Source organism: Camellia sinensis, chromosome 10, assembly GCF_055761805.1.
Source record: "Camellia sinensis isolate YWXY chromosome 10, ASM5576180v1, whole genome shotgun sequence".
In the NCBI taxonomy this organism is placed as follows: Eukaryota; Viridiplantae; Streptophyta; class Magnoliopsida; order Ericales; family Theaceae; genus Camellia; species Camellia sinensis.
In genome coordinates this window covers 128,934,544-128,951,259 of record NC_138970.1, presented here as the reverse complement: position 1 = coordinate 128,951,259, position 16,716 = coordinate 128,934,544, and the positions used below count along the sequence as shown (strand labels likewise).

At 34.6% G+C, this 16,716-nt stretch overlaps 2 protein-coding genes across 4 annotated transcripts; both read left to right on the top strand.

Moving 5' to 3' along the window:
- Window positions 1-2,601: 2,601 nt before the first annotated feature.
- LOC145789119 (DEAD-box ATP-dependent RNA helicase 46-like) lies at window positions 2,602-10,283 on the top strand. 3 transcript variants are annotated; one of them, XM_082892287.1, is made up of 5 exons: window positions 2,602-2,963; window positions 3,767-4,622; window positions 5,856-6,010; window positions 6,484-6,552; window positions 9,915-10,283. In XM_082892287.1, exons 2-4 carry the CDS (start codon window positions 4,284-4,286, stop codon window positions 6,506-6,508), a joined length of 519 nt encoding a protein of 172 aa, XP_082748413.1. In that variant the 5' UTR covers window positions 2,602-2,963; window positions 3,767-4,283; the 3' UTR covers window positions 6,509-6,552; window positions 9,915-10,283. The 3 variants fall into 3 exon arrangements, with proteins under 3 accessions (XP_082748413.1, XP_082748415.1, XP_082748414.1); XM_082892289.1 differs by lacking the exon at window positions 9,915-10,283 and adding an exon at window positions 9,190-9,877; XM_082892288.1 differs by lacking the exon at window positions 9,915-10,283 and adding an exon at window positions 6,723-7,117.
- Window positions 10,284-14,822: 4,539 nt separating this feature from the next.
- Window positions 14,823-16,453, top strand: LOC114315986 (uncharacterized). The gene is made up of 2 exons (XM_028262613.2): window positions 14,823-15,644; window positions 15,728-16,453. The coding sequence occupies exons 1-2, from the start codon at window positions 15,168-15,170 to the stop codon at window positions 16,451-16,453; spliced, it is 1,203 nt and encodes a 400-aa protein (XP_028118414.2). The 5' UTR covers window positions 14,823-15,167.
- Window positions 16,454-16,716: the final 263 nt, after the last annotated feature.

Here is a 16,716-nt window from a genome sequence, read left to right as displayed (position 1 = left end):
GGATATTAATTCTCAATCTCCATTCCCCTAAAAGTAAAACTTCAAATGTAGAGTGTAGATTTAATCTTCTCACTATGAGGCCGGGCCAATTTATAGATGCATCTTAGACTAAAATTATAAATTCCTTTCTGAGTATGTAGAACTGATGTGCTGCTTTACATTTAATTTACAAACTTGGTATAATGTGGATTGATTTTCTATAATACCATAATAATATTTATGATATATTGCATAAAATTTCCTGAACAAAGGTCCTTATACAAAACTATAGCCTAGGGAACAATGCAAACTAATCCGGCAGGTGTGCGGAACCCTGAAAATGTCTCCGATGTGGCTCCGTTTAAACAGGCACTGGAGCCATTGCTTGTAAAGTTACGAAGCCAAGCGGCGCAATGAGGTTCTTAGCGTAAATTTGCAACGGGGATGATGAGTGGCGATATGTTTCTGGCAATATACGGGCTTTCACAGTGCACCCATGACAATATACGTTTCTGACAATATACGGGCTTTCAAAAACATGATATGTATCCGTATTGATAATAAAGTCATATATCAATCGATATACTAATAAATAACGTCACAAAAAGTCTAAAATCTTATTACATAACGACTAATACGATGCATAACAGTTGATAATTAAAACCCCTTTTTCATATTGAATAGTTGAAACATATATAACTACCTTCTTCACCTCCAAATTGTAAGAATGGGTGCCCATGTTGGTCATTTTTAGTAGGGCAAATTACATGGGTAGTCTTTACATTTTGCTGCATGTGTCATTTTAGTCTCTAAATTTCAATTGGCTCAATTTTGATTCTTAATTTTAGATTTTATATCAATTTAGTCTAATTGATAACGTTGTTAGGGTTTTTGGCAAAATAAATTTCATTGAATTAGTTAAGGTTAAATCACTGCGATCAAGAATACAATTTTGTTCCTAAAAGTATAACATGTCACTGATGTACACATTTTACCATTAAAAATGCTAAAAATTGGAAGCAATTGGACAAATTTGAGGCAAAATAAAAAATTGAGAGTCAAAATTGATTCAATTGAAATTATAGGGATCAAAATGACATAAGAGCTAAAGTACAGGGACTAACCGTATAATTTGCTCTTTTTAATAAAACAATTTTTTTTAAAATTACTTTGTTGTGTTTATTTTTTGACAGTTATGAATTAAATTTGTTTCTTAAAACCAATTCAGTTGCAAATTAATAATGGGTATAATTACTATTTATTATTATGTAAATAATGAGAGAGTTTCTTTCTTATGTAACACTAATGCTATATGTGTGTGTGACTTGCAGGCGGAAAAAGCCCACAACTTGAGTTGTACATTGTGCTATATGCAAAAGTTCATTTCATATTATCCGTTGAGATTATTCAAAGTATGCTCCACTTTTTTTTATGAGTTTATAGATAATTCGATTCGTGACTTGGTTCAAGTATTTGGTGACCATACCCAGAGCCTTGTAGCTTAGTGGCATAGGGGCAAGACTTAAGTACTTGTAAGGAGATATTGGGGGTTCAATTCTCTTGAGGTGTTAATCTAATAATTAATTATTAATTTTTACTATAAAAAAATTAATTATTTATGGAATTATATTTATGGTATGCATTAAATGCATGTCGTAATTAGTACATTCTATGACATTTTTTTTTGCAAGCTGTTCATATTTTGTCAATAAAGGTATTCATATCATATAAGTCGTTAATTCATATATTTATGACATGTAAAAGTATGTTGTAAAAAATGTATATTTTTACGGCTTACAAAAATCTATCGTAAAATATTTGCACTTAAGACAACACACATTTCATGTCATAAAATATTATAACTTTACATGGCATGCATTAGCATGTCGTGAAAACTTCTACTGGAAAAAAATTTAAATCAATTTTTTTGTGGCATCCAAAAGTATGTCGTAAAAAAATATATTTTCATGGCATATAAAAATATGTCGTAAAATATTTGCACTTAAGACAACATATATTTTATGTCGTAAAATATTATAACTTTACACAACATGCATTAGCATGTCCTGAAAATTGCTACTAAAAAAAATTTCAATTATTGTGTTTGATTTTAATTTTCTAGATTCAATTGTTTGTATTTTTTTTTGTTTTTAGTAAATTTTTTTTAAAATTTTAAGTAATTTTTTTACTTTTTTAAATGCACTAACTTAGATGTATCTAAAAATTAAAATATTTGTAAAAAAATATTAAAAATTAATACATACACAAAAATATGAAAATATACCGAATTTTTATATATATTTTTTGTATTTTTAGTATTTAGAGAATTTTTTTTTAAAAAAAAGTTCACAAATATTATACTTTTTAAATATATTTATATTAGATATATCTAAAAATTAAAAAATTTATTTAAAATATCAAAAAAATTTAGTAAAAAAAACGAAAAATAAAAAATTTAAATTTTTGAAAATAATTTTTGAAAAATAAAACCAAGCTGAATCCGATATTTTTTTTTTTTTTTTTAATTTTTTTTAAAAAAACTAACAATTTCCGACAAATCCCTCCTTTAACTCCGAGGCAAGACAATCTTCACCCATTCACAATCCATTTTTTTTGTTTTAGAAAGAAAGAACTTCTCAGCACATTGGTGTAATTATTAGTATATGAAATGAAACTCTCTCCCCTCCTTCATTCATTCAGACTCCTTGTTATGTTAGCTAAGATCGATCAAAACGAACATCTTCTTTTTCTCTATCGTCGTCTGTGCGAACCCTAGCTTTTCACTCTCTCTGTGCTTCGATCAAAGCTCGCATTTTTAAACTTTGAGCATGGCTTCCGGATCATCGGGTCGTAACAACTCTGCTTCGAAAGGGTTTGATTTCGCCACCACCGATGACATTGTTTGCTCGTACGAGGACTACAACAATCAGGATAATTATAATGGAAGGCACTCCGATTCCGTGATCGGATCCAATTCTGCTAAGGTATTGTTCTCATATGCTCGCTATTTATTGGTTTGATTTCGAGTCGAAATTGTATTGTGTGATTGGTGGTTTAGGGTTTTTGGATTTTGATTTGGATTAGTGAAATTATACTTTCTGTTTCATTTACTTGAATGGAGAAAACTCTTGTTGAATAACAATTAACATGGTATACCGTGGCAGAATTGGATCCGATCGTGAAATCGGAGTGACTTCCATCAGAATTAACTTGATTTGTGATGGAAGATAGTATATGCCAGATTTCTGTTCATGGGGTTTGTTGTTCTGATATTTGTAGAGATAAAATCTTTAGTCTAACAGCAAATTTTTTAGAACACAACCAAATTAATTAATCGTTCAATGAAAATTTTGAATTTGCTATTTTTTTTAGCAATCCTAAGGTAAATAGGTTTATATGTTTGTTTCTTTCAAATTTCCTTATTTAAAGGGTTGCTTTTGAGAAAATATGATCCAAATGAACAAGAAAACAATCTGATCTCTGTCCAAAACAATGTGATATGATAAACAATATACAGAAATGCAATAATCAGCTTAAAACTTGTGGTAAATAGGCTTATATGTTTGTGGTTCAAAATTTGTTACTTTCTGTAGTAACATGAAAAATATATGCTATAATTCATGCTTATGTTTATGCATACGTATTTGTTGATGTGGTTTATTTCCCCTTAAATCTAAGCGTGTGTTAGGTTGTTTCTTTGGTTGTTACTAATATGTCTAAATTTATCATAACGTTTTGGGTTTTAATTCGACTATGACCTGTGTATGCATGTCATATTTGTGATTAGCTTTGAAGAACAATGCAGTGGTCCAGAGAAAGGTGACTAGCTAGAATTTGGGCCTGGAGTTCTTCTCAAGGCCTCTCGTTTCCGCGCACACACAAAACTATCTCAGTTTGCTTCAATACTGAATTTTGCTTGTTGTAGGATAGTGTTGGGCAGCGGACCTTGGTTATTTACTTGTAAAATGCAGTGGTTTCCAATTGGGTCACCCTAAAATCCATTTTATTTTTCACATGTTAGTAGTCTGAAAGTCTCTTCTCACTGCTCTGTGGATACCTTTACTATAGTTAATGTCTGCTGGATTTGTATGTAAGCCATTTTGTTTGTTGAGTTAGTGTTTACCATCCTCATATTGTTTACGCAAAATATTTTTAAAGTTAACATTAACATTTGTGGTTCAGTGCAAGTTTTCTTTCCTTCCTAGACTTGCCAAATTCCCCCAACCCAAAATGGGAAAATCACCAATCTAATTTTATGTGCATTGCTGTTTCCTGCTTCTGATCCTTGAGATTGAAACTCTTAAATGATGGCTACTGCAACCGTCTCTTTTGCTGGTCCACGTTATGCTCCAGAGGACCCCACTCTTCCCAAGCCTTGGAAAGGGCTAGTTGATTGTAAAACTGGTTATCTTTACTTCTGGAATCCAGAGACCAATGTCACTCAGTATGAGAAGCCCGCTGCCTCTTCACACACGGGCTCAGCTCCACCACAAAAGCTGTCTGCAGCACCTGTAAGTTCTTCGGTTCAAGTTGAACAATCTTCTCATGGACATTGTGACAGTATCTTCAACGATGATGACGATAGATATAATGGAGGTAGCAACAGTGGGTCTAAGCTTGATGCAGGAACACGGAGTTATCAGGTCTGTGTTCTACTCATGTTTACAAGCTTTGCTTTTTTGTCTTTATAGTTTGTTCAGAGAGTCAACCAGTAGTGCTGCTATTGATGTCACTCAGGTTACCTTGTGAAATATCTAGACTTGTGAACCTATCAACCTGTTGGGAGGTTGGAAGTTGGATGATGATTCTTGATTTAGGCTTTTGTGCCCTGATTTTGCTTTGCTTGAGGTGTTGAACGGTGGTCATATATATATTCAAAAAAAAAAAAAAATTCCAGTTGTTTATGGATAAATTTTACAGTACAGGACCTATGTTAGTGGACTATACTTGGATAAATTCTAATTTACTTCAGCACAGTTTTTAATAATGTATTAACATCTAAGTGGATAATATACTATTAGTTTAATAATTTTCGTTTCCTTTGCGTCCTCTCTTTATTTGGTTGTTGTCGTCACCCTTTTTGATGAGGTGTATTTATTGCATCTGACTGTTTGAACACCCATAACTGGCTCAATTGACATTGTGCAGTGGCTTTTGGGAAGTGCTTGTGTGGATTGAGTGCTCTTAATATTGATGCACTTGGCTTCCATGAATATATCTAGTTGATTTTTTAAATGAATCAGTATAGAGCTGATTTACTGACACTAGGCAAGTGAACTAGGACGGGCTTTGATTTTGTTGAAATCATTGCTTGGGAAACTATGCACAAGAATTCAAAAGGGATTAGAAACTTTGTTCATAAAAGCATGGGTAACCATTACATTTGTGTCACCTCGATGACTATTAATGAGTCCTAGGTTGATGATGTTAGTACCTTAGACATCTTGTTCGTCTATTTCTTGAATTTATGCCAGTAATTTTTATTTAGTTTGACGTTTTGGACAGGATTTTGTTCTGTGATGAAAGCCAGGATACACCACACTATGAAGTCCTTGCCAAGTTTGGTTTTCAATTCTTGTTGTAATGAAAGTTCTAAATTTATCACATCATTTTTAGTTTTGCAATGGGTTGCAGTCACACCTACTTTTGAGACAGCTAAAATGTTGTGTTTGGTGCAAGTTGTGAAAAACTTGCTTGGGAAAATATCGATTTTGGTAAACATGAAGTGTGTGTAGCTAAGAATTGAGGGGTTATCTTTAAATCTTTAATTTGCTTTGGTAGAATTTATGCATTAGTCCATGCTTCCACTTCCTTCTGTGATGGTTTGGTCCTATTCTTGTTGGCTTGCTAAACTAATTGCTCTTATTTTGCATTAGAGTGGGAAAGGTGGATCAGATCATTCTCAAAATGTTCCTAATGAGGAGATAGGCGTTGGACATGGAGGGTCTTCTGGCAGAGGTTATGGCTTTTGGCTGTTGGAAATGGCCCATCTGTCGAATCTTATCGCTGTCAGCATGAAATTACTATTAGTGTAAGCATCTAACAATATTTGTACATTAGGTTGCTTACTTATAATCTGCAATATTTTTGCTTCTTAGGCATTCCATTTGATTGAACATTGGGTTCTGTATTTTACTTTCAATATTTGAATCCTTGGGTCGTCGCTCATGATGCTTTCTTTGATGATTATGAAGACAGAAAGGTTCTCAAGTAGAACAATCTTGTTTTCAGTATAGAATATTACAATTAAATGTAGTTTATTAGTTTACAACAGTATGATTAATTAAGTTGCAACCCCAGACTTCGCTTGCTCTTTATTGGAATTCTTCTGGCTCATGCCTTTTACACTAGACATGCATTTGGGAAATTCAGAAGTGGCATTATTTCATTGTCCATGGTGTTTTAGGATCTCCTTCAATTTTCCACTATGTATTCCTTTATATTTTCGTTGTGCAGTTTATATTGTTGTAATGGATTAGGGTGTTTTGTTTCAATTTTCATCAGGGAGATAATGTACCCCCTCCTTTAACATCATTTGAAGCTACTGGTTTTCCTTCAGAGCTTCTTCGAGAGGTATGAATTTCTTTCTATATTTGCGACTCTGTATTGGCCAGAAGTCTATGCAAGTTTACTTTGATATGTGATCTTAGTGTTTTCTGTGAAAACTTCTGTGATTGCTGGAGGTCTGATGTGAAGCTTCAGGACTTATGTTCATTATTTTCCATCTTTACTTTTTGTCACAGGTGCGATATTTGCTCCAAGGAGGAGCTAAATGTCGTACGCTGTGCTACCCCCTTATGAGGGGTTTGGAGTGGGATTGTGTACTTAATTTGGTCAATGTTGCTTGCTTAATAGATTATATAATAAGAAATCATTTTACATGTTTTGTGTGAAATGTACTAACACTACAACAAAACTAACTATTTACGGCATCATGTTTACGGCATGCATTAAATGCATGTCGTAGTTAGTACATTCTATGGCATTTTTTTTTTCGCAAGCCGTTAATGTTTTGTCAATAATAGCATACATACTATGTAAGTCGTTAATTCATATATTTATGGCATACAAAAGTATGTCGTAAAAAATATATGTTTTCATGACTTACAAAAATATGTCGTAAAATATTTGTACTTAAGACGATATACATTTCATGTTGTAAAATATTATAACTTTACACGATATGCTAATGAATGTCGTGAAAACTTCTTTTAAAAAAAAAAAAAATTCAATTCGATTTTTTTTGACATGCAAACGTATGCCGTGAAAATAAATGTATATTTTCACGGCATACAAAAATGTCATAAAATATTTGCACTTAAGACAACATACATTTCATGTTGTAAAATATTAAATTTTATATTTTTTTTGAATTTAGCGATTTTTTTAGAAAATTAAAAAATATTTTCCTTCTAAGTATATGAAAATTATTTGAATTTAAGAATTTAAAAACTTATGCCACACTCCCTCTCATTTTAGATCCATACCTATTTTGGTCCCAAACCCTCTCATTCTCTAGAGAAATTATATTTTTATTATAAATAATAAAAACAAAATTCTAGATATTCTTAAATATTTATAAATTTTTAGTGGATATGAGAAATTTTTATTTTTATTGCCAATAAACTAGAAATTGTAGTTATAATCTAGATTTTGTTTAATACAAAAATATTTTATAAACTTATATCACTATTTACATCGTTCTCATACCTCTCTCTCTCTCTCTCTCTCTCTCTCTCCCAATCGGCATCTCACACAGACACACGAGCACCACCACCGACCAGCACCAGCCATTGTTTCTCCAATTCAGAAACATGAACGCATCTCCGGCGGCAGATTTCTTCTACGGCGAGGTCGTTTGATTCCGATTTCTTTGTGAGTTCAATTCATCGTCTCTCTCTCTACACTCTCTTTCTCTACATATATAAATCATTCGTATATAATTTCTAATTTGTCTCATTATTTTCTTAATTGATTATTTTCTCCATAAATCGTTTTCTAATTTCTGATTATTTTCTTAACTGATTTGTAGTTTAAATTACACAAATCCAGATCTCTCCTCTCATTCACCAAGTAACTAATTCGCACTTCGAGAGAGAAATGAGACAGCGATTTCATATTTGATCGAACATTGGTTTGGAGGAAATTGAAACCCTTAGATTTGTCTGAAATTGTTGTGTGTTGTTGCTTTGTTTCTGCGTCGATTCACCGAACTGCATCATTCTCTCCTATGGTTGAAGAAAACTCATTAACAAATTTTTAATTCTATTTTTTTTTGTCTTTTCAAATTCATAAAAATAAAGGGAAAATTATAAACATTAGAACAAGAGTTGAGTTTTTGAATGGGTTAATATCAGAAATAACAGGTTGAACACTGTTGAGGGCCATGGTAATGGCAAGAAGGTAAATCAAATTGAGCAACAGCTTTTTGCATGTCTTTGCTCTCTGAGAATGACAGCAAAATGGTTTCTAGTAGTCATTATAATTGACATGAACAATATCCCTATTAGAAGAGACTCTGTCACTGTTACAAAGACTGAGTATTTTGCTGCCTTGGGATGTTTTGATCCTAGCTCATTTGAAACCCTAACACTGTCATGAAGGAAAAAAAAATTAAATAAATTGTTCAAAAGAAACCAAGAATGAAAATTAGATCAATACCTTGCAATGAATTTTGACGGGGAAAGTAAATGTGTCAAAAGAGAATCAATAAATGCGACATAAATTTTTTCACAAAAGTGCATAGAATGCGGCTAGGATATCATACTATTGCATGCATTCTGGGTATTTTTTTTGAAAATTTTCATCAGTACTTAAAAAAAAATTCAAAAGATCGATACAACACAATGGAATTTGAAAGGGAAATAAAATATATATGTGAAGAGGAGAACAAAAAAATGCTAGTGAGGGATATGGAATTTTTTTTTTTTTTAAAAGTATCATGTAGTCAGGATGAATGTAGTATTTTAATCCAAGCTCGTTTGAGGTAGGATGAAAAATAAGTGCAACTCCATGGGGTAGGAGAAGATTTTATGAACGGATTTTTTAGGATTCCAATGGCTAAAACTTTTCAACAAGATTCTGGATAATTCTAAATAAACCCACAAAATTTCTCAATACACCCATTTTATGAGACACAATTCCCCAAATAGTGGGTTTATTCAATATTGCCACTAATTACAAGTGTGAACCCTTTGAATAATAATACAGTGTAGAGATAGGAAGGGGGTAATAACAGGAAGGACGTGAAGACAGCAAAGAAGGCCCCGAATCCAAGAATAACAGAGTACCCAACACCTTGATTTAAAACTACTTTCCCTCCAAAGAAACTGCTGTGTCTCACACAACTGTCCCCCGTGCTTGAGTAAATACTTGGCGGCAAACACAAACAGCGGACAATTTGGCAGAGAAGAAGCCATGAAGCCACTGCTCTTCTCCAACTTCAACTGTCAGAGTCTGGCACTCTGTTTGTGTGGGAATTTATATACACATAGAGGAACTGAATTGCTTTATTGTGACGGTATACACAATATGGTTCTAGTCGAACTATGAAAGTTTCTCTCGTTGCTTGCTATGAGAGGCATGTCTTGGATGGCATTGATGCTTTCAGTGGTCACTCTCTTGGGTTTGAATTATATATATAAATATGTATATGTGGCATGTCAATTATATATGTTTTGTCACACTTGAAAAATAGATTTTTTTTTATTGCCCAAATTAGGTTCTTTTACTTCTTAAAAAAGGAAAAATGTGTGCGCCTTGTATTTGTCCTACATTGGAGCAGATACTGCTTGAAGGTTAGACTCTTTTTTTGGGGTGTTTGGTCAGTTTGACCCTTAAAAAACTCGTGGGTGCCCTTTTCCTTCTCTGTCAAAAATACACGCTGATTTTTATGTTATTTTTGGTGGTTTTATGGTGTATTTGTATTTTTGCAGTTTTTGACTCTTGCTTTTCGACTGAAGTTTTGCCCAATGGGTTGTATCAACTCTATTTGCATGAGATCATTATTGAATTACATGAAGCATTCCCTGAGTCATCCTTTGTCGCATTCAATTTCCGAGAAGGTGAGAAACGGAGCCAGTTTGCTGAAATTTTCTTCCTGATTTAAAAAAAAAAACTCATCTTTTACTGGTTTTATAATAAGGATTTTCTTCCTGATTGAAAAAAAAAATTGATGAATCAAATATTTATGAAATTTATTCTACTTTCAAAATTTTGAATAACGAATCAAAGACTTATGAATGTGTTAGAGCATGTACATCAGCCTCAATAAATTTTGAGTCAAATTATAACTAAAAAATTACGTTTCTATTGCAGCTAGATTTTTTGTATGTACATACTATATCAGATCTTCTATTCTAAAATTAAATTTTATAAAATATTTATTTTGTATTGTTAAAAAACAATCAAAGTAGTATAGGAGAAGTTAATTTTGTATTGTTATATATATGCAGTTTCATATTAAAAAAAAAATAAAACAATTGCGCCCAGTAGCAGTTTTCTGCCCAGACATCGAAAGTGTTTAGGATATATCTATACAGTTTCATATTCCTATAAAATAAAATAAAAAATTGTGCAGTAGCTGATTGTCTAGCAGGATGTCTGGCCGGATGACAGACAAGATGTCAGGTCAATAAATGATAAAATATTATATACCTTGTGAACAGTGTATCTTTACATGTAGTGATATACTATAGTAAAGTTAACCAAAAGTTAGTTTAGAATAATATGTTGAGACTGATGGAGTAAGAATTTTATAATTTATTAACTATATTTAACCAAAATTTACATTGGTTGAGACTGATGCAGATGCTCTCAGATTATGATTTGTTAAACATTATATTTTCTAAATTGAGTCCAAAACTCATAAAATTTAAAATAATTTGAATTCAAATTAAAATTTTGAATTTAATTTATTAATTGGAAAATGAGTTAGACCCCCAAATTTTTTTTCCCCCCTCTCTCTCTCTTACATGAATGGTTCAGATCATTTTAGACGTCATAAAAATCTAAATTTGGGGGTCTTAATCATTACTGTTATTAATTTATCACTTTCTCAAAAAAAATAAAAAATAAATAAAAAATTCGGGTGAAGCGGTTGGTTTCTAGTCCAATTAGGACCCATTAAGATGATTGGAGTCCTGCAGCTTTTATCTTCATGCACAGTAAAAGCATTCAAAAATAAATAAATTAATTAATTAATCAAATTAAAAAAATCAAATTATCATGATAATCCTAACTACATAATTTCATCATATGCTATATTTTTTAATTTATCTTTTACACTCATTTTTTGACAATATGATGAAATTATTAGATTGATATGAAAATCATAATCACATAATTTTATTATAATTATTCTTAAAAAAATAAGTAGTATATATTTAAAATAATTATTGTCATCTGTTTTTTCAAAAATAAATATAAGAATATTTATAATTACGATTATCCGATCAATCAATTTTTCGTTCTAGATGATCTACATAGAGAGGTAAAAGATGAAATAAAGATTCTCTATTTAAATCATTCCTGTTTTCTAAAACTTTTTTTTTTTTTACCACAAAATGTGTAACTTTATTATAAAATTTCGTAATATTAATCACAAAATGTGTAAATTTGCCATAAATTAACGTAACAAAAAAAATATCATAATTAAGTTATAAACTTTTGTAATATCGATTACAAAATTTTAATTATTTTATTATAGCAATTTTAAATATTGATGTTTTATTATATCAATTTTAAATACTTTTGTATAACTAATATTATACAATTTGATGATAAAATTATATATTTTGTGGTAGGGTATAGCACTTCCCTATCATGATATTAGAGACAATCATCATTGTTGTGTTAAAGAGGGTGACTTTAAACAAAGGACATGAGAGGGTCCGAAGTTCATCTTAGTGGGCCCTTTTTGGATCCACAAAATCTGGACTGGGTGGGTCTAGTAACTGTGTTTCCAGAGAAAAACTTGTTGGATTATAGAAAATTTACCAGTTATGATAAAACCCTAATTACGAACTGATATGTCCTGAGATGAAGATGAACTCAAATGACGATGAATAGTGAAAATGGGTCAAAGAAATTTGTGAGGAAGGAATGGAAAAGATTTTCGCAGAAGATAATGAAACCCTAATATCGATAGTGAAGATGATTGTGAAACCCTAATTCTCCCGTTCTCTTGCTCGTGACGATGGTTGGATGTTTGGAATGGAACTCAGTCGTCGGAATCCAGTTGAGTGTTCTCAGTTGATTTGTGAAAGGTATTTTGGTCCAAGAGAGAATTAAAAATGCGTGCGTTCTAGTTGAGGGACCTGATGCATCATCCATTTTTTTAGTGTCCTTTATCCTTTAAATTATTATTATTATTATTATTAAGGACTTTAAAAAAATTTCCTTTTTTTAAATTAATGATTTTAATTTGATTTACTTATTTATAAGCTCAATATTTAATAGGTTAATGAGTGAATAAAATCTAAATATTTAATTTACTGAAAGTGTCAATGTCATAAATCATTATTCTCTGTAATCCAAACCTAAACATAAAATTGGACATCTTTAATTCTGTTTCGTGGACAGTGATTCTCTCAATTATTGTTTTAGATGTATTTGATTTTGTGAAATGTCTTTCTACCACTCTCAACTAAAATTAGGTATTTGTAAGTGATCTTTCAACTAGTTTTTCTAGACGTGTGTGAGTGATTTTCTGATCACACTGCCCAACTCAGTATTCAGCTGGAGAACACTGGCAGCATAGATGACACCTGGCTAACCTGTAACAGAAAGAGAAGATTCCGGCAGTGGTTCGTCCACCCGGGGGCACTCCGACGATCAAGTCAGTATATCTCTCAAAGATAATCAAAAGTGCTTAACTCACTACACAATATAAATTGCGTACCTTAGGCCCATGGGGGTGTCTTTCTTTTATAGTTACCTCAATTCTAATCCCAATAGAAGCCTGACTTCTATGGATTCCTCTTCAGTACTTACTTTGGACTCCTCAAGAGATAAAGATAAACTCTCTAAGAGCTTTATCCTTATCTGGGCTAAGTCTCTTCTTTATTCTAGGACTCGTCCCTTATCTCTTATCCGCTTATCTCGAATTCCGATATCTTCGGAGATAACCTCGGCCTAACCGAGATGACCTCGGCATAACGACCAGGACACGTGGCACCTCGGCTGACACGTCGGCGTTACCTTGCCACGTGTTGGTACTCAAAAATATATCTCCACAACTGTCTCCTAGGTTCTATTACCTCGGCATTCTAAGGTGATGGAACCTATATCAGTACCTCATGCTAATTCATCGGGTTAATCCGAGATCATCATCGTAGGTCGATATGTCTTCTTAAAGATCAAGAATTTTGTGAGCTGTCGTGCACAAACAACTCAACTGTTTCAGCCACGCGTCTTCTTCTTACTGGATCGTACTCCGGACGTGCTTGTAGATCGTTTTTGCGCCTGTATGCGCCGCTTGACGGATTCGTTTTTCTAGAATTATTAATTTCCTTTTTTGCCGCCATTTCAAGTTTAATCAAAAACTCTTTCTTTTCCTTCGTCTTTTCACTTTACTCTTTCGCGTCTGAAGCTCTTTCTCTCTCTTTCTTGCTTTACCCTTTGAAATCCTCCATTGCTCAAGCTTCCAAAGTTCTGCAGCCACCGGCGTTTGCTTTCTTCGACTAGGTTCATGTTGATTCTCTGGTCTGCCACCGTCGTCTGACCTCGGCAACGTTTAACACTAGCTTCGTTCTTTCTCTGGTAATACACTATTCCTTCTTATTTCAGTTTCTTAATTTTTTCTTGAACTTGTTGCCATTACTGCTTTGCTTAAACATTCGATCTTGTGAATCATACATCTGAATGTGTTTTTTCCACGATTTTGCCCTTGTCCATATCTTGAACACACGCACTGCTTCACCACTTCCCTATATTTTGCCACTGTTCTTGGCCCTATACTTCTTGTATTCTTTATGCTCTTGATAGACCATCTCTGTTCTTGATTCTGAAACTCCGTTCTTGTTTTCTGTTTTTTGTGTCTTTTCCAGATTCGTACCTTCAACTTTGTTTCCATAGACTTAGGTTTGGGATTTGTCTGTAAAACCCAGAATTTAGGGCAAAACTGAAACATCCCTTACAAATTTCTGCACCAGCTCAAACCTAGGTTTTTGCCGAGGTCCCAATAACCCTTTTTGAAACATCTTCTTTCTGAAATCCAATACCTTTAGTTATCCTGATATCATGGGTATGTGGAAACATCGGGTAGACACCCCCTCAAAGCTAGAATTTTTTAGGCAAGAGTTTGAAATCCCAGTCGATGTCAATCTGAGGTTGGTTAGGGATGATGACTCCATCATGCCTACAGATAACTCCATGCCCTTCCCTGTGGTTGTCTTTATTGAGTGTGGACTTCGGTTTCTACTTGACTATTTTTTCCGTCAAATCCTTCACTTCTATAAGTTGAACCCAATGCAACTCGATATCAATTCTTACCGAGTTATTACTAGTACAATAGCTTTAGTCAAATAAGAGAATGCCAGGATTACGTTTGCCGATTTCCAGTACTGTTATACCATGTGTCGCCTTAGAAAAGACACGGACTATGTCTATTACCTCAAGCCGAGATCCACTGAATATAAAATCGTAGCCGACCTCCCAGACTCCAACAAGGGAGCTGGAGACGATTACTTCATCATCTCGGGCTATTGGGAGTTTCAGCCAAACGATGACCTCCATCTTTATCCCTCAAGCCGAACAGTTCTCGGGGAAGGAGCTGGTAAGGGCCACCCTTCATAAGTTTTCTTATCTTCTTGCATAAAGTTTTCAATATCCTGTTCTAATGTCTGTGCTGTTTTGCAGTTCTTCCTCAGCCTCCAAAGAACTTTCGTCAATCCTTCCTCCCCAGCAAGGATTTGAAGAAGCTACTGAACCTTCCGGTTCACAAACGGAAGGCGCCTTTGCTTCTCAACTTTATCCCAACATATAAGTCAGCTCCGCCCGACGTCCCTGAGAGGAAGAAGAAAAGCCTTTCTCTACCTTCCGCCACAACTCCACAGACTGCGTCCACATCTCGGACAGATCAAGGGTCAACTTCCGATCCAGTTGATCAGCCATCAACCTCGGCTCCATACTTGATTCCAATATCACAACGCCGCCGCCGTCGATGCCGAACAGTTTCTACTGTCGAGATGGGTCGTCCAAAACCAATTGCAAAAGATCTTCTGGCTAGCATTCCAACCGACGTTGACGCTCAGCCAGTTCCAACCCGGCCTCCAAAGCCAAAAAGGATAAAAAAGGCTCAACTAAAGCCTAAGGTAACTCAGATTGAGTCTGTGGATACTTTGCCGATCTCCAAGTTGGCTGAGAGTGACAAATCTCAACCCTCTGCTGGGAAGAGGCGTTCTGAAGCCCAGCCATCAGAATCCCCAAAATCAAAAAAGCCGAGGTCATCTTTTGCGACCACCTCGGGGTCTAAAAAGAATGATGTCCCCCGGGCTCCAAAAATTACTCTGAAAGATAAGCCAGTCATGGCTAACGACAGTGCTGACGACATCAACATCGGCGTAGCCCTCAGTACTGCTCTGCTCCTCCCCGGCGATCTTAATCGAAACGCCGAGATGAGCGAGTACGAAAACTACGCTTTGATGCTTCAACGTTCTGTTCAAGTAAGTATCTTTCATCTGGTACTTTTTTCCTTCTTTCTCATACTTAGAAATTTTCTAATAACTTTTGTTTTGTGTTTTTTCAGGCTATCCAGCATGCCCATTCTTTCTCTATTCAATCTTTCGAAAATCGAGAGAAGTTGGCCGAGATGAAGAAGGAGTTCTCTGCTCTTCAAAAAGCCAACAAGAGTTTACAATCAAAGATGAAAAAGTTGGAGGACCAAGCCGAGGCTGCAATCAAAGCCCAAACTGACGCCGAAGAGAAGACTGAATCTGCCGAAGCCATCAGAAAGGTTTCTGAGTCTCAAAGAAAAGAGGCCAAGGAGAAGACGGCCCAAGCCGAAAAAGAGCTTCAAGAAGCCTTGGCCACCAAAGAGGCTGAAATCAAGGACACCGATGAGAAGGCATATGCTCAAGGTATGGCCGACGTCACGGAGGCTTATGAAATTCAAGTGAAGCAGGCATGCAACCAGGGTTTCACCCATGGTTGGATGTCTCGTCTAAAGAAGCTTAATGTCCCCGAGGACTCGCTCTTCAGAAATTTCGACCTCATTCGTCTTCCATTCCCTCTAGCCCCAACTCCAACTCTAGCTCAATCTGTCAGTGACTCTGAATCTGAGGAGGAGGCCGGGGAGGAAGTTTTAGTGACGAAATCAAAAGATGCTGCTGGGGCCAAGTCTCCTCCTCAGAATGAGCAAGTCCTAGACTTGACTCAAGATGAGGAAGGTGATGAGGTTCCCAGAGACGCTGCTCCTGAGAGGGCATTAGTCGATGTCACCATTACCGATAAGAGCCTTGACGAAACTTTGTAAGAAATTGATGTTGAGCTTGCGGCAGAAAAGGTGGCCGAGGTGGCTTCTCAACAGCCTTCCGAGGTCCCAACCAAGCTCACTGCCGATGCTGAGGAATCTTAGTTTTCATGTCTTTTTGTTTCTTGTATTTCGAATTTTCTTTTTGAGATAATGTAAGCTCTTTGTATGGCCGATGTGCCCTCTTTTTGTTGAATGCTGATACAGCTTTTCTTCACTGAGTGCTTGTACTTTTGTCTTCTTTTGACTGTTTTTGCGTGATTCTA